The sequence below is a fragment of the Prenolepis imparis genome, unplaced genomic scaffold, assembly GCF_030444845.1.
Source record: "Prenolepis imparis isolate NDT839.2.m4 unplaced genomic scaffold, iyPreImpa1.0 SCAF_11, whole genome shotgun sequence".
Lineage (NCBI taxonomy): Eukaryota > Metazoa > Arthropoda > Insecta > Hymenoptera > Formicidae > Prenolepis > Prenolepis imparis.
The window spans coordinates 9,231,160-9,254,309 of NW_028141169.1; the positions used below are offsets into that span (position 1 = coordinate 9,231,160).

The 23,150-nt window shown below is 32.2% G+C and overlaps 5 protein-coding genes across 7 annotated transcripts; 3 read left to right on the top strand and 2 right to left on the bottom strand.

Annotated features, from left to right (window-relative positions):
- Positions 1 to 1,267: 1,267 nt before the first annotated feature.
- Positions 1,268 to 6,672, top strand: Tm9sf2 (transmembrane 9 superfamily protein member 2). 2 transcript variants are annotated; one of them, XM_083049071.1, is made up of 16 exons: positions 1,268 to 1,397; positions 1,473 to 1,683; positions 1,989 to 2,056; positions 2,164 to 2,257; positions 2,337 to 2,472; positions 2,927 to 3,048; positions 3,123 to 3,246; positions 3,344 to 3,483; positions 3,588 to 3,764; positions 4,394 to 4,550; positions 4,708 to 4,885; positions 5,003 to 5,162; positions 5,251 to 5,402; positions 5,478 to 5,589; positions 5,677 to 5,848; positions 5,953 to 6,672. In XM_083049071.1, exons 1-16 carry the CDS (start codon positions 1,312 to 1,314, stop codon positions 6,018 to 6,020), a joined length of 2,157 nt encoding a protein of 718 aa, XP_082905197.1. In that variant the 5' UTR covers positions 1,268 to 1,311; the 3' UTR covers positions 6,021 to 6,672. The 2 variants fall into 2 exon arrangements, with proteins under 2 accessions (XP_082905197.1, XP_082905198.1); XM_083049072.1 differs by having other exon boundaries at positions 4,406 to 4,550.
- Positions 6,673 to 7,526: 854 nt separating this feature from the next.
- Acn (apoptotic chromatin condensation inducer acinus) lies at positions 7,527 to 13,126 on the bottom strand. 2 transcript variants are annotated; one of them, XM_083049070.1, is made up of 9 exons: positions 12,962 to 13,126; positions 10,904 to 12,407; positions 10,509 to 10,596; positions 10,304 to 10,414; positions 10,020 to 10,224; positions 9,734 to 9,942; positions 9,427 to 9,651; positions 9,070 to 9,327; positions 7,527 to 8,766 (listed from the first exon to the last, which is right to left on the bottom strand). In XM_083049070.1, the coding sequence occupies exons 2-9, from the start codon at positions 12,403 to 12,405 to the stop codon at positions 8,647 to 8,649; spliced, it is 2,718 nt and encodes a 905-aa protein (XP_082905196.1). In that variant the 5' UTR covers positions 12,406 to 12,407; positions 12,962 to 13,126; the 3' UTR covers positions 7,527 to 8,646. The 2 variants fall into 2 exon arrangements, with proteins under 2 accessions (XP_082905196.1, XP_082905195.1); XM_083049069.1 differs by lacking the exon at positions 12,962 to 13,126 and adding an exon at positions 12,793 to 12,929.
- Positions 13,127 to 13,420: 294 nt separating this feature from the next.
- Positions 13,421 to 14,256, top strand: Np15.6 (NADH dehydrogenase [ubiquinone] 1 beta subcomplex subunit NP15.6). Its single transcript, XM_083049702.1, has one exon. It carries the CDS (start codon positions 13,583 to 13,585, stop codon positions 14,012 to 14,014), a length of 432 nt encoding a protein of 143 aa, XP_082905828.1. The 5' UTR covers positions 13,421 to 13,582; the 3' UTR covers positions 14,015 to 14,256.
- Positions 14,257 to 14,391: 135 nt separating this feature from the next.
- Positions 14,392 to 19,097, bottom strand: Grasp65 (Golgi reassembly-stacking protein 2). The gene is made up of 7 exons (XM_083049701.1): positions 18,893 to 19,097; positions 18,091 to 18,171; positions 17,782 to 17,985; positions 17,474 to 17,691; positions 17,276 to 17,360; positions 15,421 to 15,748; positions 14,392 to 15,087 (listed from the first exon to the last, which is right to left on the bottom strand). The coding sequence occupies exons 1-7, from the start codon at positions 18,953 to 18,955 to the stop codon at positions 14,669 to 14,671; spliced, it is 1,398 nt and encodes a 465-aa protein (XP_082905827.1). The 5' UTR covers positions 18,956 to 19,097; the 3' UTR covers positions 14,392 to 14,668.
- Positions 19,098 to 19,270: 173 nt separating this feature from the next.
- On the top strand, positions 19,271 to 22,519 carry LOC145943132 (uncharacterized). The gene is made up of 10 exons (XM_083050538.1): positions 19,271 to 19,407; positions 19,609 to 19,781; positions 19,932 to 20,073; positions 20,157 to 20,365; positions 20,457 to 20,603; positions 20,706 to 20,941; positions 21,023 to 21,205; positions 21,403 to 21,565; positions 21,759 to 21,956; positions 22,453 to 22,519. The coding sequence occupies exons 2-9, from the start codon at positions 19,626 to 19,628 to the stop codon at positions 21,792 to 21,794; spliced, it is 1,272 nt and encodes a 423-aa protein (XP_082906664.1). The 5' UTR covers positions 19,271 to 19,407; positions 19,609 to 19,625; the 3' UTR covers positions 21,795 to 21,956; positions 22,453 to 22,519.
- The last annotated feature ends 631 nt before the right edge of the window (positions 22,520 to 23,150 follow it).

A 23,150-nucleotide genomic window follows, 5' to 3' on the forward strand; every position in this document is an offset into this window, starting at 1 on the left:
ATCACTAATTCCACTGAACCAATAGATTTTCAGACATTACATATCGCGGATCGGAGCACCAATAAAAAATTATCACGCTAAAATGAACATCAGGCACAGAATGAAGAGAGAGATATCTTCACTTGAATAATACTTGGTTCTATGCGCAACACGGGACGAGAGAGAGAGAGAGAGAGAGAAAGAGAGAGAGAGAGAGAGAGAGAGAGCGCGTGTCGATGTCGATGTGCGCGGTGCGTTCGACTTTTAAGCTTCAAGTGGCGCCGCGTCACGCGGTCGGAATTCGGCGCGCGGAGTGGGGGGCTGTGGTGGGGGGTGAGAGTGGGGGGACGCGCGCGCCGGTGCGCCGCGCACGTGAGAGCGCGCGCAACCCCCCACTCTCACCCCCCACCACAGCCCCCCACTCCGCGCGCCGAATTCCGACCGCGTGACGCGGCGCCACTTGAAGGTTAAAAGTCGAACGCACCGCGCACATTGACACGCGCTCCAATATTATATATTATATATTCTATGGTTGCGCGATTTGAAATTGGCAACACTGTTCATGCTATAAACTATAAACTTTGTGACCATGGACGTAAGAATACCTGGACGGAACGCAATCCTGCGGGGGTGAAGCACAAAGGGTGAAGGGAATGAAATGTCTATAGACACGGATATGAGGCATCTAAGATGGCGGCGGCGGATAATTTCACGGAATGTTATCGTTGTGAATGTGTATAAATGTCTCAACACAGTGTCTATACAAATCTGTGTGTCTCGATTAACGTCGTGCGACGTGAAAATAGACGCTAAATCTGAGGCATCTAAAATGGACGCAACCGTAGACCTTTCACTCCTCAGGAACTACTCCCCGCGTCTAAAAGGGTACTTTACGTTCCGTCCAGGTATTCTTAGGACTAGTCTACAATAGAGTCGTAAGGTCGTAAACGTAAGAAATTGACCAATCACAATTGAATTCGAAGAGAATAATCGACTGTGATTGGTCAATTTCTTACGTTTACGACCTTACGACTCTATTGTAGACTAGGCTTTACGTGCATGAGTCGGAAAAATAATACGTATGACAGCAGCGATGACACTTGTCCACGCGGGACCTTCTGATTGATCCGTCTAGTAAAAATCCCTAGGCATCGAACGTTGCGATTGGTCCGAGCAAACGGGACGCTCCTGATTCCCGCGTCAGATTAAACGGCGCGAAATTCAAAACTGACAACAGCTCCGATTTAAGGATATATCGATGGGGGGGGGGGGCGTTGGAGGACTGGGACTTTATTAGTCATCGAGAGACAGATACTCGTCGTCGCGCACCTCATGACGTGTCATGGCAGCGCTCGAGATGTGATACGCGTTTGCGTTGTGCCTCGCGACGACGTTTCGCGTAATAATCTAATCCCTCGGTAAAGGAAGAAAAGCCGCGGTGTGTGATGCGATCGGATGCTTTCACGTAGGAGAGTTATATATATTTTACGCAGGAAAGGCGAACAGCGGAGCTGCTTTGAGAAGAAACCAGCGATTGCGTCGACGACGACGTCGACGACGACGGCGATGAGAACGACGACGAGGACAACGGCGACGGCGATCTTTTACACGCTGTGCGTATTTCACGGTGCCTCGGCATTCTATTTGCCCGGCCTGGCGCCCGTGAATTACTGCAAGGCCGGCGAGATCACCCCGACCTGCAAGGTATTGGCAGAAATCCCGACCGGTTGGTTATGATCGCGACGGATTTTATTCCGTATCATTTGTGCGCTTTGGTATCTTTTTTTTTTTTTTTTTACGCATTAAATTTTATATCTCTTATCTTATTGATTTCATATATCAAATATTTCAATGACAAATTGAACAAGTGTCATTTCTTTATGATTACATATTTGTATGTCAGAGCTGAAGTGTATTAAATCCATTTTTGTCAGATGTGCTTTTATTCGATCAATGTATTAAAATTTAATTATGTATTTTAATTATGCATCTATTTAAATCTGTTTCAGTCTGACATCAAACTGTATGTAAATCGTCTAAACACGGAGAAGTATGTCATACCATATGAATATAATCAGTAAGTAATATTATAATATCTAAGAGGTTTTTTTATTATATATTTTCTAATATAAAATATATAATTTTTGTAACCATTTTTTAATATTTTACGCAATTTTAATTTAGTTTTGACTTCTGCACGGTGGAAGATGAACAATCCCCAGTTGAAAATTTGGGCCAAGTTGTATTCGGAGAACGTATACGACCGTCTCTATACAAGGTAGAAATAATAAGATCCAAGAATAATTTTTTTAATGCAGGCTTTCTGAAGAAATCAATTAAAATATTGTATTTTTTAGTTGCAATTCTTGAAAGATGTCAAGTGTGCCAAAACTTGTATGAAATCATATACAGGAGGTGATGAAAAGTTTGAAAAGAAGTTGCTGTTATTAAAGAAAGGGATAGCAGTCAATTATCAGCATCATTGGATTGTTGGTAAGTATCAAAAAGCTTTAAGCAATTGAAGATGTATTTGATATCAATTAAACTCGCCTTTTTTTGGATATATTTAGTTACAATTATTTCCTGTAATGCTATTTTATTATATCTCAAAAAGATATTACATTATTTATGTAATTATGTATCTATTTAAAAAATTTTTAAAAAAGGCAAATGATAAATGTGAGCAAAATTATATTGAGCTTTTATGCTTTAATGTATATGTTCAAAAATAATGCATTTATTGAATCATTATTTTATTAAATCGTTTACTTATTTATACTAATTTAGTTTTGTTGTTTCTCTATTGTAATTGATTAACAAATTTTTATGAGAGATTATTGTATAAGTAATATTTCTGAAAAGTTTTACAATTACAATAATTTTAATTATTATTTGTATACTTATAAAAACTCTAATACTCAGTTAATGTATTCCATTTGTGTGTCAGATAACATGCCAGTAACATGGTGTTATCAATTAGAAGACGAGCGACAATATTGCAGTACTGGCTTCCCTATGGGTTGCTATTCCAAAGAGTCTAGATCTCAGCTAGATACTTGTACTATACATGTGAGTAAGACCAGTTACTAATTTTTTTTTAATATTATGAGTTAAATTTAATATTTCTTTGTGTATTTTGCTAGGGTCCATACAACAAACCGAAAACTCATTATTTGTTCAATCATGTGAATCTTACTATAACTTATCATAGTGGTGGTACAGAAGAATGGGGATCATCTTTTAAGGAAAATGGAGGTCGTATCATATGTAAGTATTTGTAAATCAAAACTCATCTAGTTTTTAGCTTTGTTAATTATGCATTAATAAATATTGCATTAATCATATGAGTGTATTTTTTTTATAGCTGTAAAAGTAGTGCCTCACAGTATTAAGCATACTGGTACAATTGATTGTGAAAGTCAAATACCATTAGAGTTACCAGCCAATGAGCTTTCAGTTGGAGATATGTTTCAAGTGATATACACATATTCTGTTAAATTTGTGGTAAGTTTTTATGAAAATAAAATGATATAATAATACAAGAATATCTTAATAACAATTTGCAAAATTTGCCACATAATTTATTATCATATTTGTTATTATTTCAGAAAAATAACACGATCAAATGGTCGTCCAGATGGGATTACATTTTGGAATCGATGCCACATACGAATATTCAGTGGTTCAGTATTCTTAACTCGCTGATAATCGTTCTATTCCTCTCCGGCATGGTGGCTATGATAATGCTTCGCACACTGCACAAAGATATCGCACGATATAATCAGGTACTTATATATCACAATTAATCATTTTACATAACTTTTACTCAAATAGCTTAAATACTCCTTTTAATTTAATAAATACAATTTGAATAGCTTTAACTTAACATAGCTACACATAATCTTTCCTGTATGTTACACATTCTTTTATTTTTTATATGAAAGCGTCTAGATAAAATTTAATAAAATTTTAAGAATTGTTAAAAATAATGCTGTAGAGTATAACTTTATTTAGCATTATAAATGTTTCGAAACATTTGATTGATCAATCAAGACAAAGAAATTTTTGTTTCATTTATTCTGATTGATCAAATGAAACATTTATAACATCAAATGGAGCATGCCTATAAATTAATATACTCTGATTTTCCATTTATATAACAAGAGTTTTTAATTTTTCCAAAATTTAGTTTTATGGAATTATATGCCCTTTTAATTTAATAATTCAATAATTTAAATATTGCATATTCTATACTAATAATACTAAGACATACTTTTAATAACTTGTATTCAATCGCACATAGTTGAACTTTCACATAACAATGTAATATATTTTATGAAAAGGTGAAGGTAACCAAACGTTTTCTTCACTTTTACAAAATTATGATCTGTTTGTCTGTGTTGTGATAACGCAGGCCTACTTCCAGATAGAATCAGGAGAGGATGCACAAGAGGAATTTGGATGGAAATTAGTACATGGCGACGTATTTCGCCCTCCACGTAAAGGAATGTTGCTTTCGGTTCTGCTTGGATCTGGTGTTCAAGTATTCTTCATGACATTAGTTACATTAGGTAAGTCGTATTTATAAAATTAATTAAGAGTTAAATTTATGATTATTTTAGATTACGAAAAATTTAAGTTTAACGTATATTAATTAGATTAAATTCATACATTAATTATTTTTCTTTTACCTTTATCAAAATATATATTATAAATCTAATTTTATAGCATTCGCTTGCTTGGGTTTCCTCTCACCCGCTAATAGAGGCGCGCTAATGACTTGTGCAATGGTTTTGTACGTTTGTCTGGGGACTACTGCGGGATACGCAGCCGCTCGGATATATAAGAGTTTTGGCGGAGAAAAATGGAAATCCAACGTGTTACTTACATCTATGCTTAGTCCTGGGTAACTTATAAATTTGTTAATTTTTCTGCATTTGAAATAAATAAAATAATCTCTTTCTTTTATCATTTATCATTCGAGACATAAATGTATATTACAAGATTATGTTTTCTTTTTCAGAATCGTATTCGGCTTATTCTTTATAATGAATTTGATATTCTGGGTGAACGGAAGTTCAGCTGCAGTACCTTTCAGTACTCTAATCGCGCTTCTGGCATTATGGTTCGGAGTGTCAGTTCCATTAACATTCATCGGCGCCTATTTTGGCTTTAAAAAAAGAGTAATTGTTGATTAATATTATTTTAATGTGATACTTCAATATTATTTTAATGCAAGAACTATATACAATACTGTAAATAATGTCACAGGCTTTGGAACATCCAGTACGAACAAATCAGATTCCTCGACAGATACCAGAGCAAAATTTCTACACGCAACCAATACCTGGTGTCATAATGGGTGGCGTTTTGCCATTCGGTTGCATATTTATACAATTATTCTTCATACTTAATTCTCTTTGGCGAGTATTACAAATATATATCTTTATTAATAATCTTTATTAATTAATTATTCTCTTATAAATCGTTTTTTATAGGTCAAGTCAAGTGTATTATATGTTCGGATTTCTCTTTTTGGTTTTTCTTATACTCGTCATCACATGTTCCGAGACGACGATTCTACTCTGTTATTTCCATCTTTGTGCGGAGGTAAAAATATTTGTATTTTTATGTGTGCGTAATGAGAACTAAATTTTTTTATTAAATATCGTGTAATGTGAATAACATTTTTTCTAGGACTATCACTGGTGGTGGCGTAGCTTTCTCACATCCGGTTTTACTGCTGTCTACTTGTTAATTTATTGTGTACACTTCTTCGTTACTAAATTAGATATTGAAGGCGCCATTTCTACATTCTTATATTTCGGATATACGTTTATCATGGTTTACTTATTCTTCCTTTTGACTGGTGAGTATTATTCATTATATATATATATGTATGTATATATATATATATATATAAAATTATAATGTTTAAACAAACGAAAACAATTATTTCTTTTTCTTTTTCAGGTTCCATTGGTTTCTTCGCCTGTTTTTGGTTTGTGCGCAAGATTTATAGTGTTGTGAAGGTTGATTAAATAAAACTGATGGCGAGAACAATGCCTGTTTGATGAATGTGGTAAAATTAGTGTGAAATTAATTGAAACGAGAATGAGCGATAGTCGATATTATGTAAATTGGCATTATAAAACAAAATTCGTTGCGATAATAATGAGCGAATATTAGTATATTATTCGCGTCGTTATTGTTGAGATGTATCTCGTATTCCAAATATTGCTATAAATACTAAATGTAATTTATTTTATTAATATAAAAGAGATACAGTTTTCGGATAAACACATCGATATCGCGTTATCGACTATCTGACATTCTTCAGAAATATTTTCCCGAAACGTCTAACATCATACATATTGATGACGTATGTTTCAAATATTCACAAAAACTATCTATTGTATAAACATTTTATTTTATTTCTTCGTTTCCGGAACACTTAAAGAAACGTTATCGTGCAAACACGTTTTGGGTTAATATTAATATCTTGTCATATTAAATCTTCGATGTGTTACATAAAATTTGACCAGATTATTTATCGTTTATTAATACATTTATCACTACAAGGAGATGTGACAACGATTTCTTTGTAATTAAAAATTGATAAAAGTATTAATCGTGAGACACATAAGAGAAATCAAGTACAATTCAATTGAATAAAATGTGTTTTTCAAATTATATAGATTTACACAAGTATAAATGTACAAATTAAGAACCAGTCTAATAATTAAATTTTATGTTTCTCTTCTTTTTTTTTTCTTTATTGCTATTACTAATCACTAGTATTCGTAGCCGTGATATATACTTAATAGTCATAATATGCATATTTTCTGTATTCAGATTTTGTAAATTAAATTAACTACAGTGTTAGCATTGACACCCGACGAAGTATTGTTAAAGACGGCCAACTTTGCGTAAATTTTCGTGACCATCCAGTGTATTCCATAGAGCTGAATATATAATTGAAAAATGATGGCATTACCGGATGTTTTGATTGCATTAAAGATATAAAAGTTATTTTAATCATGTGAATATTTTTTAGTTCATTCAGCTATTGTTTTATTATTTAAGACATAATTTTATCATACCAAATTATTATTTTCTAACAATGCAAAGATTTACTTACCTGCAGCAACGAGTTTTTTTTTCAAGTTATGCTCATTTCCACAAAGCTTCCGTAAGGTCGTCTTTAACAATATATCTTGTCGCTTTAATAATATTCTACTTTAATAACATTATCATTTAGTAATGTTATTAAAAATACAAATTATTAAAAAAAATTGAATTTTATATATTTTGCAAAGATATTTATCCGCCGCGCTATATTTTGCGAGACATTTTTCGTTAGGAATTTATTACATACAATTTTACGAATATAACAGACAATAGGCGTTCTTTGTTTTAAGCATAAATGTATTTGCTCTTATCCATGTTCTTCTCAATTTTTCGTCTACAGATGAATAACAAAGTCTCCGATAGGTGTATTGTAAAAAGTAAGCGATAAATGTATTTCTATATATCCTAGTAGTGTATTCTCTTTTTTGTTTAAGATTTATTAATAATTTTACATGTGTCACACTATGGAATATCGGTTATATTTACATATATGTCTTCGTTCTGCGCTAGTCTATCGCACAATTAAAACACTGACGCGACATTTCCAAGTGAAGTCACTACCAAAGTTGAATGACTGGTAGTTGTCGAGTTCGCGAAGATCGAAATAGACTATGGAAAAAAATATTTAATGCGGAGACAGTTTCTTTTTCATCCATCAAATGATGTTCGAGACGTCTTCACAACAACGTTCTTCTACAGTTCAGAGCGACAGTGTTTCCCAATCAGATTGCGTCATGTCCATTCAAGTGTGTACTTGCCAATGTTCAATTTGTAAAAAAAGAAGAAAACAGAACAAAGGAACGAAAATTACTCAATCATGAGTGTCAAGTCTATTCCACATTCGACAATGTATCTCGTCTATTTTCTTCAAAGAGTTTCCCACGTTGTAAAATATTTCATGTGGATACTGCGAGCAGATGTGTCTCTCATATATGGTCTTAACATGATGTAGAGATAAATCAGTATCACCTGCCGTGGTCGATGCAATACACAGTATCACTACACCATGTCTGATCTAATAATTGGCTCTCTGTGGGATAGACAAATGTTGACCTGTAAGAAGTATGGTTTAATTCTGATATATAAGGAGAGGAATCGGAAGGACTCTTGATAGTCATGCATCAATTAATATTATCTGTAAGCGATTTCAAATCAAACTGAGGAAGGAAATACGACAAAATAGGAGATAGAAGCAAAATAAAGAAAGAAAACAACACAGGAAACTATTACGAAACAAATGCTTGAAATTGATGGTCTTCATCCTTACCAGGAAACAAAATCAGAATGTAAACGGAACAAATGTTGAAATGTTAATTTATCATCTTGGAAGTTCTCTCTCTCTCCCTCTCTCTTGATAAAAAAAAAAAAAAAAAAAATATCGTATATCTGTGATAAGTAACATAAAAACAATGGGATTTAGAACTACAAGACTGATTAGGGGGTTGAATGAGTTGATGATTAAAGCTAAATCAAGTTTAGGTTTAGGTCAAATCAGGTCAAAGGAAAGGTATGTTGCCGATGATACATAAATTTTCTCTATTTTCTCGGACTACGTCGACGCCGACCATCCCTGTTTCTGTCAGCACGTCTCATCTCTTCTAGTCTGCGCGCGTGTTCGGCCATGTGTTGTCGTCGCATCTCCTCCTTCACGACTATCTGCATACAATTGTTTAAAATTTTATAATAGTATTGCATCGTCAATCCATTTATTCATTTGATAGTCGAAGTTCTCCCAAATAAAACAAAATTTCATTTAATCGACAAAAGAAAGTGTTGAAGTAGTAAAATTATAAAATGATAAATATTAATTATATTAATTATTTATTATAACTTTCAAAAACGTCTTGTTACTTTATATTTACAACTTTATTTCGATAAACGTTCAAATATTTCATAATGAAGGAACTAATTTACATTGTTATTTCTTACAACTCTTTGATGTTCACTGAATTCACTTACCTGCTCATTTGTAAGCGGCAGCCAGTATATGCAAGGCACCGCCTTCGTCTTTCTAAAGAGATCGTCCAGGAGCTTGGCTGGTGGCGGATCGTCCTCCTTCTTCTTGAATTTGCGAGCCGGCGCCGATAAATGCGCGTCCAATGCTGGGCTTCGACTCCTCGCGCGTCGCTTCTTGTCGTGTTCCTTTTTCTCACGTTCCTTCTCCCTCAGGTGTTGACCATCCTCTTTGCCTAAATCCCATTCTCTCACTACGGTCACCTATGAACAATGAACATGTCCCGTTGAATTGATTGAAAACGTTCCAATGTTTTAAACAGTTTTAAGCAGTATCATGAGCAATATTGTGCAAGTTCTTACCTTAGTTGTGTTGATCTTCTCATCGCGACTCCAATCTTGTTGCCATGGATCCGACGAGAGCGGCTCGGCTTTGCGAGCGATTGGTTGTTCCTTGGATGATTCCCGTGCAACCTCCATGTCCTCATTTGTAGCGTATTCCACGTGGAGCTTCTTGGGATTTGACATAGGCCACGAGATTCCGTGAAGCGCCTGTCTTGTCTCAAAGGCCTGATCCTCGTTGGAATACTGTAATATCAGAATAATTATAAGGTATTGGTCTCTATAGTTCAATAGTAATTATAACATTCTGTATTTTCTATAATCGTACTTCAACAATGCATTTAGATTTAATTCGATCCATCCAGAATCCGTTTTCCACGATGGTGCCAGTACGCGAAAGAAGCTCCTTGATCTGATTTAACGTAAAAGGGCGAACTAAATTCTTGATCAAAAGAATATTCGTAGGTTTAGACGCTGGCGGACTCGGCGATTGCACATGCGGCATCTCCTTCACGATCGATATTTTTCGCCTCGCCGCTGCGTAGGAAAAATTCGAACATTTCAGGTAAAGATTTAATTTCCATTCTAACAAATTACGAATATGAATTACATACCGATGTGATTATCCACTTTTCCCCCATTGCCCTTTTTAGCAGTGCCATTCTTCTGTAAGCTTTCGTCCGTTATTTTATTATCATTTGTACTGTCACTAGAATTGTACCATTTATCGTTACTTCTATGACGATCTTTGTCCTCGTCGTCGTCCTTCGACAGACGAACTTCGTTGATAGATAATGGCTTCGCACCCGGCACCAGCGCCTATCAATATTATCGTTATTGAATTTCGATATTCAAAAATGAAAGTGAGATGCATAATAAAATATTAATAAAAAGTTACCTTTAGTGAGTCGGTCGAAATGGAGAACGAGGGTGCGGTATCTGTAGAAAGTGCCGTTCCCCATCGACGTTTTCTCGGCACACATTTCGGTTCTTGTTCGCTGCCGTTTTCCTGAAATATATATCATTCATTTAGAATACAAATTAAGAAAAATAAAATATTCTTTTGCAACAATTAATAGAGCGTTAAATTAAACATCATATACCTTATTTTGACTATTGGACTCATTGTCGACGCTTGCATCAGCATCGTCTTTTTTGACTTCATTCTTTTCAGCTAATATCCTTGCCGAACTGAAAAACAGATAAAAATTATCAAACTTAAATTACATATAATTAATTTTATACATTATTGTGTGATCTTTTAACTATTTGTATATCATTTATTGATATGTATACAAGAATTGAAATAATAGTTTGTTATTTAATATAAGTTATTTATAAAGTTTAAGTTATTTCTTCAAATTATCATTAAATGTCAAAATATTATTTAAATTGAATTTGCAAATAATGATATATTCAAAAACTTTTAGTAATATCTATTATATAAATTACACGTCTTTTTCAAATAAAATTCTTGTGCAAGGATAATTATTCTTACAATGATCTCTTCAAGTTGACTTTTACGGGCCTATAAGGGACCGTCTGAATGCTGACTGGTGCAGGTTGCTCCGATTTTTCAGTTGTATTTTCTTCTGATTTATCCTGCACAGTTTCACACTGCTCAATCTCGATTTTATCTACATTGTTCGAGTGAGAGTTTGTTCTTTCCGGCGATACCGATCGTTCCTTATCATTTTCTTGCGAATACTCTGTACTTGGTTTTTCATCTTCTTCCTTTTCCTCTTCCTCCTCGACGTAAGGTTTGGAGACTTTACTGTCAACAGTTTCGTCTTCGGAATCGGGTGTCTCGGAATTAGACGAATCTCTATATTTGTTCCGATGTTTTCTGCGAATCGCACGTGGCGACGTTCGGTCGCTACTCGTTCTACTTCTTTTAGGGCGCGACTCATCGTTAGAATCGGACGACGAGTCCACCGGACGATGAGTTTTCGCCTTATCATCCTCCTCATCCTCACTACTAGTGTCTCTATGAAGTGTCTCATTTTCCACAGTAATCTCTTGGCTGAATACTTCTGTTGGTTTTTCGCTGACAGGCTCAGGATCTTTCACAGGTTCAGGATGTTCCACAGGCTCAGGATGTTCCACAGGCTCAGGATGTTCCGCAGGCTCAGGATCTTCCACAGGCTCAGGATCTTCCACAGGCTTCTCTTCCTGAACGGTAACAGCGACATCGACAGCGTCAGCGTCAGGGGGGGGCTTCTCGCAAAGATCATCGCCGTTCGCGGGACTAGGAGGCAGCGCGGTTGTTGTGCTACCCGGCTTACCAGGTTCGTTATCAACGATTTCGGCAGCGCAATTTGCCTCATTTGATTCACCATGCTGATCTATGTTTGGTTTATCGTCAGACAACAAGTTGGCCGAAGTGGTTTCAGGCAGGATCTCCTTTCTATCACTTACCTCTTCGTTGGAGTCCTGACCTGGGTATGAAGAGGAGGGATCGTTCGGCTGTTCAGCGCTACTGAGGGTTCTTGTACAAGAAACCAGTTGCTCGTCCGCCGAGTCAGCCTCCTCTGCAACGCCCTCACCACTTTCTTGCCACTTGCTACTTGACTTAACACTTTTCCTACTCGAAGATGCTGTATCTGATGATGCTTCTGATGTGTTGCGCTGCCTACATAGCTTCAATTTCTGTATCTCGCCGGGTGACGCATCAGCCCTCGCTACTTTCCATACGGAGCCGCCGTTATCCTCCTCATTTTCTGGTGAGTCCACCTTCGTGTCTTTCTCAGTAGAGGAGACTTTCTCTTCGCACCCAGGTGGTATCTGCTCCAACTCTTTACTCTGTAGGCGCGTCTGTACGCTTGTCTCCTTCTCAACTTCCTTAAGTTGTGTGTCTTTAGCTGCGTCTTCGACAATAGCATCTTGCTCGGGCGAAGTAGAAGGCGATCTCTTACGTCTACGCGTCGATTTCCTCGTCGGTTTCTCGACTTTCTTCTCTGGAGATCCCTTCGCTTTATTTCTTTCACTCTTGCGCCTCATACCTAGAGAGGAATAACAAAATTATTATAATCATGCATATTTATAATTTATCCACATATACATAATTATCAACATATAATTATTAACTATGTCAATTTTCAAGTTATACCAATGTTTTCAACCGTAATCTATCACGATGTAGACTTGATCAATTTTTCATATAGCTTAATAATAAAACAATATTTATCTACAATCGCAAGTTTTGCGTTTTATCATCAATTGAGGCGTCAAATACATACAAACCACACACACACACACATATACGCTTGTCTGCCTCCATATTAATTTCGCGCGTCGCGATCTAATGCTGATTGGCGGAAATATACGTTCAGGATCATTAGATCACAATCTATATCACTCGGATCGTCATTTCGATCATCTCGGCACCTCTTTTTGTACGCATTGCCGTCAGCAGCTCGCCGCAGCCAAGGTCGAGGTCTCCTTCGACGTCGTCGATCGATCTCTAACGCATTCCCGGTTTGTGGTTATCGGTGTAAATTCGCGCGCGAGCTTCTCTCGGCGACGGCGATGACTGACGACGGCGATGTTTACTCACTCGATCTCGCTGCGCTGCGTCCGTGCGTTTAATTAAAGGCCTCGTGTCCGGCGGCAGCCTCGGTGACACATAAATATGCCGACGAGAAATTGTCCTCCCGACGACGCTATTCAACAATTCCTTCCTTCGTTCGTGCAAAAGCCACCAATACGACCGCTCGATCAACCATGAAACTATAGCGTCTCGTTAGATGGGTAGACTCGATGGATATTTTTCGCTTCTTATGCCGCGTTTAAATGTTGTACACATGTATTGAAAATTAAGATATGTATTATATTATTTAATTATAAAAAATATAATGTTGTTTTAAAATTCAATAAGGCTATATATTATAAATTTTCCGATAATTGTATTATTATGGAATTAATTTATAGCCAATCAAAATATATGGAGCGTCTGCTATTAGCCAATCAGCTAATTCGTCAAGTTTGCCGGTGAACATCTAAACTTGACCTAACATATGTATACTCGCACGCACGAATTACGTACGCGAGTATACCTGAAGAAATATTATCTAATATTTCTCTCACTCTCTGTAAATATTCTCATAATATAATCATCATTGGAATTTTCACGTATTTTTCGTGACAATTGTCACAGCAGGTGAAGACAATTGCAACGATGACAGCGTTATTTCGTATGAATTGCGTGCAAGGTTTACGCAGAGGGTTAGCTCTGATGACACCCAAGGAGACGACGATATGTCGCAGGATAGCGACGACACCGAGGTATCACGATGAAGCTAACGAGAAATCGTTTGTCAAGAGAAAGTGGGTGAGTTATGGCTTCAGCGAGAAAAACGAGGCCGAAGATCGTCATACCCTGCATGCGACTATGTTCGTCCTTATAACTATAGTCCTTGTGATGGGAACCACTGTCATGGCTTATCTGCCCGATGTCAGAGGCAGGGACTGGGCGCAGCGAGAAGCATTTTTGCGACTTCGTTACAGAGAGGAACACGGACTTCCTCCCATAGATTCCGATTATATCGATCCATCTAAAATAACACTGCCAAGCGATGAGGAATTAGGTGACACTGACATTATTATTTAAAGTGTTAACGATGCTAAGAATTTTGTTTGAAATTCAAGTGTCGTTGCTGCCTACCTGTATCAACTTAGTACTTGTTATAACATTAATTGAGGATTATGTGTATATATAATAAACTCTGCTTTTACAGATTAAAATCTCTTCTCAAATTGATAAACAAAACCAATGATTGTACGATCTTCATCTCTTGTCCTCAATTAAAATAAAATGTTTTGAATTTAAGTTTATACCACTGATTTTATGTATCTATTATTGCAAATATGATTATATCTATATAATTGAAACTTTGTAGGGTAATATATAGAAAATTGAACATAGTATACATATATTTTTGGAATAAATATTAGGAAAGAAATTTTTTTTTGTGTTGCAATATACAATTATGATCTTGTAATTGTTTTATATATTTATGTACAATATTACAATACTATAATAATTATATTATTTTCTTCAGTATACATAAAAAAATTTATATATTGTATTCATGATATTTGTGAAAGAAATTAAACCTAATTTTATCGATTCAAATCATACCCTAGCTTAAAACGAACAAATTAATCCAGTTCTATTTCACTTTCTATTTCATGCTTAAAAATATGTTTTATTAAAGTGAAAATCACATCCTCCTTTTTTATTTAATTTTTAAGAATATGCACTTTACTGTATGGACGTTGACGATGTCAATGTTGGAGCGACAGTGGTAGTGCTGATATCAGGTGAAAATTGGTTTTGCTGTTGAACAGATGAATAGAAAGAAGTGTTTTGTGGGAGAGAGGCGCTAACTGTGATAGGCGGCATTCCTGGCAGTGAGATGGGTGTCGTCACAATATGAGATTGAGGCACGTTAAAGCCTGTGGCCATGGTTACATTATAAACAGGATTTTGTTCTCTTTGCAGTCCTGGAACATTAACTATGCTCGCACCTTGAACAAAATTCTGCTCCGTTTGCTGTCTTGGGACATTAATTGGTCCAGATGGTACTGTTGCTTCATAAGAATTGGTGCTCATAGGTAATGCTGTTGGTAATACTGGGATAGTTGGCATACCAGGAATGTTTGGGGTTGCTTGATAAGTGCCTAAATAATTAAATCAATAAATCAATAACAGTTTAAATAGTTAAATGGTTAAAAGATATTTAAAAATCTCTATTTTTTTTTTTTTTTTTTTTTTTCTACTGAACATATGTATAGAAAAGTATAAAATAGCATCTTGGACTAAAAGTTAATAAATATCTTTAGGAAAAACTTAACAATATATATTTTACGGTAAATTTTAAAGTTTTAATTTTTTCATGAAAGAAATTATGAATAAAAAACCTCTTAATTTCTTACAATTTAGTTTGATTGTAGTTTTGTAATTTAAAAAATTATTTACATAAGGAAATACAATTAAAATTTTGTCATGCTTACCAGGTATGAAATTAACAGGAGGCTGATTCGAAAACGTATGAGGAACTGAACTGGCTGGTGTGTAGCTACTAGCAGCACCAGTGAAATTGAGATGGCTTGTTGTCTGTGTTGTTTGTATATTTAATCCAGATATATTTTCAACTAATTTACTAACTTCTTGTTCGCTTCTCAAACTTTTCACAGTGTGTTCAGAGTTATCCATTGGAGCGGTATAATTTGGCGGAATGGATAAACCAGGTGGTGCATTGATAATTGGATTAATTTCTGCCACAGTAGTTGTAGTAGTCGTTGCTGTTGCTACTTGAGTTTGTGTAGCAAGTTTTACATTCTGAAATAGAAATAATCATAGAATAAAATATACAGAAATATATAATAATATATACATATATAGCAAAGTGTGTGTCTTAAAAGCATTTATAAAGTTATTCTATTATCTATGCACATTGTTAATCACACACGTTTTTATTTTTAGATACAAATATTTATACTTGTGCTAAAATATTATATAGTGAGTCACTAGTGGATCCTGACATCAATAAAATATATACATATTTAATATTCATAAAATTCATATATATGTATATACATATTCATATATATGCATAATCATAAATGTACATACATATTCATATATATGCATAAACATAAATGTACATACATATTCATATATATGCATAATCATAAATGTACATACATATTCATATATATGCATAAACATAAATGTACATACATATTCATATATATGCATAATCATAAATGTACATACATAATTCATATATATGCATAAACATAAATGTACATACATATTCATATATATGCATAAACATAAATGTACATACATATTCATATATATGCATAAACATAAATGTACATACATATTCATATATATGCATAAACATAAATGTACATACATATTCATATATATGCATAAACATAAATGTACATACATATTCATATATATGCATAAACATAAATGTACATACATATTCATATATATGCATAAACATAAATGTACATACATATTCATATATATGCATAAACATAAATGTACATACATATTCATATATATGCATAATCATAAATGTACATACATATTCATATATATGCATAAACATAAATGTACATACATATTCATATATATGCATAAACATAAATGTACATACATATTCATATATATGCATAAACATAAATGTACATACATATTCATATATATGCATAAACATAAATGTACATACATATTCATATATATGCATAAACATAAATGTACATACATATTCATATATATGCATAAACATAAATGTACATACATATTCATATATATGCATAAACATAAATGTACACACATATTCATATATATGCATAAACATAAATGTACACACATATTCATATATATGCATAAACATAAATGTACACACATATTCATATATATGCATAAACATAAATGTACACACATATTCATATATATGCATAAACATAAATGTACACACATATTCATATATATGCATAAACATAAATGTACATACATATTCATATATATGCATAAACATAAATGTACATACATATTCATATATATGCATAAACATAAATGTACATACATATTCATATATATGCATAAACATAAATGTACATACATATTCATATATATGCATAAACATAAATGTACATACATATTCATATATATGCATAATCATAAATGTACATACATATTCATATATATGCATAATCATAAATGTACATACATATTCATATATATGCATAAACATAAATGTACATACATATTCATATTATGCATAAACATAAATGTACATACATATTCATATATATACATATTCAAGTGAGTAATGCATTTTCTTACCGCATATGAATTAGCAGGTTTATGCTCTGGTATACTTCTAACAGGTATTCTGTGCAGATATCCATATCCAATTCCACATCCTAAGCTATAAGAATATAATAATATATATAATATATGTACATACTGCATTATTATTTTTAATAATTAATTAATTGTATCTCAGAGACTTTGAAAAGAGGCTTTTGAAAAGCCATGTACCTTCCTTCTCCACCCCATGTATTATTAGGTGTAATAGTTACTTCTCTGCAGGAATCATCCTTAGTATTATATACATACAATTTAAGAGGTCGTGATTCGTGTGCTTCTATTAAAGTGAATAAATCTTCACTTTCATGAAGAATGGAATCTGCGCCAATGATGTAATCAGTAAATGGTTGTAAACCAGCCAACTCTGTGGGAGATGATGGATGTACTTCCTATGAATTTAAGAATCAAATATTAACCTTTTTTCCACTGTGAAATCATATGTCATTATACGAAATTGACATGAGATCTAACACACTCACAAGCACATGCCAAACATTTTCATTGGCGCCTTCAAACGAACAAAAACGTATACTAACGCCCAATAAACCCTGTCCACCCCATGTCATACTTGGTATAATTTTTGTTCGTCTTACAGATTGTGTTTTACTACTATACACTGTAATTGTTAATTCCTTATTTACACCAGCCTTTAGAAGTTCCTTCAAGGTGTCATTATCTTGGTCCTATTAGGAGCAAATGCAGGATTTTAAAATATAGGTACATATTCTACAATAATTACTGCAACTGTACAATATAAGCATCTTTATCTCGGCAGGAATTAAACGTACTAGTCGAGTATTTCCAATTGCCACAATAAAATCGAAAAATGCTTCAAGTCCTGCTTGCTGCCCAGGAGAACCTTCCTGAACCTATAAAAAGAGAGATACACATTATTGTATATTTATTATATACATACACACACACACACACACACACACACATATATATATATATATATATTTGTATTGTATGATCAAGATGAAAATATTTTTAGCATGTACTATAAATGAAATTTTATTTTCCTAATTTCTAATACGTAACTTTATATTGATAATCAGTAATCATAGCAAATAAGTTATTTATAAGAAAATATGAGATATATATAAAATGTCTTATGTATATATTTATATTTCTGAATTTTTTCATAGCATAAACTAAAACAAATTATGATTTGATTCATTTAATTTTAAGTAGACTTTACTCTGATTATAATTTTAGATTCAATGAGAAAGGAAATATTTTATATAAAAAATTAATAAAGCTTGTAAAAAATGTTGACTTTTCTTAACATTTTTATTGGATGGAGAAATGAATCTTGTTCAAACTTGTAATTTTTTTTACAATGTATAATATTAAAGAGAGTCAAAAAATAATAAATGTATTATGTATGAATGACATTTCTAGTAGTCAATATGTCAAACTTGCAGACAAATTGGATTATGCAGACAGAGCCTGAATTCATCTAAATAAGTAGAAATTAAATAATACTTTATGTTGTGTTCTTTCTATACAACATCTTAGTATGCAAATAAATTCCAAAAACGAATGACACATTTGGAGTAATTAGATGTTCTTGACAGATCACCTTACCCTCAATACATGATAACCTTCTGTTCCGCCTCCCGGTATTTCCACACTATGAGACAATCCCATTTCTGCCGAGAGCTTCTTAGGTAACTTGCGACAAGCAGATAAAAGACATTAAATTAATTGTTATCGCGCGAGACACTTGGAGATACTTAAACAGCAAAAATACGTGGCAAGGATGTTAGAACGCAACTACAGTGACGTCACGACCGCCATGCGGCATAATCTGGTGATATTCAATGTTGTCCAACTTTACCTTCCAAATAACCCTAGTAACAATTTTTTTTTTTTTACTAGCAATTATGTCTGGTTTTCAAGAAACGTGCAGCCACAGCGAAGCGGAGATCCTTCTAGAAAATTACATGATCGATGATATAAAGATTCAAATACAAAGCGTTAAGGAGTAAATCATCATGATCGGTGTAATGTGAAAAGTAGAGAAAAAAATTGCATACTTCTAAGAGAATATAGTAGTAATAGTGTATTGAAAAGCTATAAAACTGCTTTTAAAATATTTAGTAAGTTTTTCAAAGACCTTTAATGCAAGGTTTACCTTTATCTTCGCTAAATTGCAACCCTATATAAAGTAATGAAAAAAATGTTATATTGATAATATATATATATATTATTATATACATTATTATATTTTATATAAAGATTTATTATTAATGTATTTATTTCCTTATATAATTATTTTTCTTATTGAAATCAATTTGCAGGTAACACATAATCAATCATGGATCTGTCCATCAATAAGATTCATCATATTTTATTGGATGCTGCGTTACCATCGACTATTGAAGATCTCAAAAATCCAACAGAAGACTATATTGTGAATTTGTTAAAGGCATTCTTATCACAATTCTATATCGATATAAACTTAATGTATCAGGTAAGATAAATTACTTTATAAATTACTTGTATGTAATTGTTTATATGTTATACACGGATTATATAAACTATCTCTTGAAATAAGACACATATACACACACATGGATTTTTATTTTTATGTCTATCTCATTTATCTGAACAAATTTTTCAGTTAATTCCAGAACAATATACTGTTATGATGTATTACGAGGATTCTGATATAATCAATCTGATAAACTTACACACAGTTGTGACACAAATATTTAATAAGATATTTCTAAATGATTTTTATCTTCATGATATCACTAATCCAGGTACAAATTTTAGTTTAGATTTTTTAAAAAGATTATAATATATATATAATTAATATTCTTGATATTACAAATAAATTTTATAGGACACAAACGACTTAAAAAACATGCAAAATATCTTTCCAATTTTGTATTGTATGCAATGCATAAGAAGCCAGAATTTAATGACAAGAATGATCAAATTGAAGCAACATCAAGGCAACGAGAAGAATTAAAAGAAAGAAATATTCAAGTTGTGGAATTGATTAAGAATAATGCTAAGCATAAATTAAATCAGTCATCTATGATAAAGAAAGTAATAAAAAATAATTTTTATTAAAATATATTTCTGCTTTTAACACTTTGTCACAGCATGCAATAATAAAATTATATATTTTTTATATTAGCTGGAGAGTGATATACAACATGTACTATCACAAACAGAAAAAATTAATAAAAAGGAGTTGCAATATGAAGCAATGAAAAATGAAATAGAAAAAGAAAATCAAAATGCTAAGGAGTTATGTTGTTCTGTTAAAACAACAATGGGAAAGGTAAATATCTTTATTTGAATCTTGATCTTTCATAATAATGTTACATTTTTATTGCTAAAAAAATTTGATAAATTTGTAATGCATGTACAATATAATTTTTAGATGTCTAAGAAAATAGCTGAATTAAAGTCAGAAGTTGTATATTCACCAGAAGAATATCAATTCCGTTTAGATGAACTCAAGGAACAATATAAATTAAAATTAGAAAAACGTGATATAATACGGGAAGGTATACAGGAAAAAAAGCAATCCATAAAACAAATTGGAGAAAAACAAAATTTTATTCCGAAAATGAATGATACTTTCTCTACTTTGATAAATATATATAAAGAGCTGATGTATGTTTTTATTTACATTTAGATTGTACATTATTGTATATATTATGAACACAATTATCACTATTATTCTATTTTATATAGAAACAAGAAAACAAAATTAGATAATATTAAAAAGCAAATTGATTTATCAAATAATATATCAAATGAATGGCAAAGCAAATTAGCAATGCACAAGGATCGAATGGATACAGAAATGAATAAAGTACAGTTACATCGTGAAGAAGATATTGTTCCATTGCTCAACGTGCGTAACCAACTATTGAGGTAATATCATTTAAGATTGATTTAAGAGTCACTTTTTTAACGAGAACCTCTTTACATATTATATTCTTCAGTTTTTATTCATACATATATACATACACACACACACACACACACATTTTAATAATAAAAAGTTTTACACGCACACACACATCTATTCTTTAATTATGACGATAATTAAAATCAAATAATGTTATTAGTGAGAAAAAGGAACAGAAAGCCAAATTTGATGCAAACCAAGCTTGTTTCAATGAGAAATACTTAAAGAAGAATAAATTACAAACAGACATTAAGAAAAAAGAGGAAAAAATTGCAGATTTTATCCACAATTGTCAAGAAATTTACGACAATGAAATTGCTAACGTGAGTTATATTAATCACACTTTGATGTATGATAATTAAATTATAAGTTATTAAAATCTTTATGCTATGTGTATATATATATATATATATATATATATATATATATATAATTATGTACATATACATAATTTTTAAAGTAATATATGAACTCTATTATAATACATTTTTCAATAATATTTTTTTTTTATTTCAGGAACACGAATTATGGGAAACTTGGAAGAAAGAATAGAAAACCCATTTAAAACAAATTTGCACGATATATTTAATAAGATATATTTAGATTATCAAATAAAAATTTAAAAATAAATATATAGATACTAAAAATAAATATGCAGATATTTAAATTTCAATGGACGAGATAGAGCCAGACACGAATGCTAGTGCATCAATTGTAAGGAAAAATTTATTTTAAATAGAAATACTTTTAGATGATATTTTATAATATGATATGATATTTAGATAATATTCTATATAATATATGTGTGTTTTGTTGGAAGAGTTTTATTATTAACTTTAATTATTTAATAAATAATAGTTAATTTTTATTTAAATAATAGTTAATTTAGTTAATTATTATTTTAATATAAAACTTTGTTTTACACCATAAGATCAAGATTAAATTTCTCTGGTGTATTTTTATAATTTTTAATTTTTTAGAACGATTTATTTCGTCGGTTTTTCGATAAATGTGAAGTTGGGCATTTACGTTTTGATTAATTTAGCATGTAGAAATAAAAATAAATTAGCAATATTATAATTTTTCGTGACATTAAGTGGTTAAAGCTTCTCGAAGAATTAAGAAAAGCTCATTCGTCAAATGAAATTAAATCGGGAAATGTGGAATGCAAATCATTAAATGCGAATCAAACGTGAATTTTTGTCAGCAGAAATACGAAGAGTCTGTATTTGATAAATTGCAAATACGACTTCTCATTAACACAAAGAGGCATTAACCATGTGGATCTTTTGTGTAAGAATTGTTTTTGGTGGATTCAATTGATATATATATTCAAAGATCATATGTATATGTATGCACGTGTCGTATGTGTATTCATTTATGTGTTTATTTATTTATATTTATACATTTATATTTATACAATATACAATGTTATCGTTTTAAATAGAGAAACGAAAATATTTATAGAGACTTTCAGAATTTTAAAGCCTTTTTTTTTAAATTTAATAATTTGGAATATTTTTGTATTTTATAGGCATTGATTGGACTCTTCCAACTTATAAGCCTATTGATGTTGTCTGGTATTCTGTTTTCCGTCGCTGCCATTTCACGTTTGATGGAAATAACGATTGTTCTGATATATCCTACAGCTGTATTTTTATTGAGACAGTCCGCAAATTTAATCGTTGTGAGTATAATTAGACAATTTAAATCTTCTACTAATTAATTTTTAAAATTACATATTTTTATGTTTCTACTTTAAAAATCTTCCGATTTTCTCTTTCTCTATAAGAGTTTTATATTATATAATTATTAATAAATATTTTATTAAGCAACATATAATCAAGATCACACAGGGCCAAATAGCCCCGTGGCCAGTTAATTTTGAACACCTGGTCTTGCACAGCT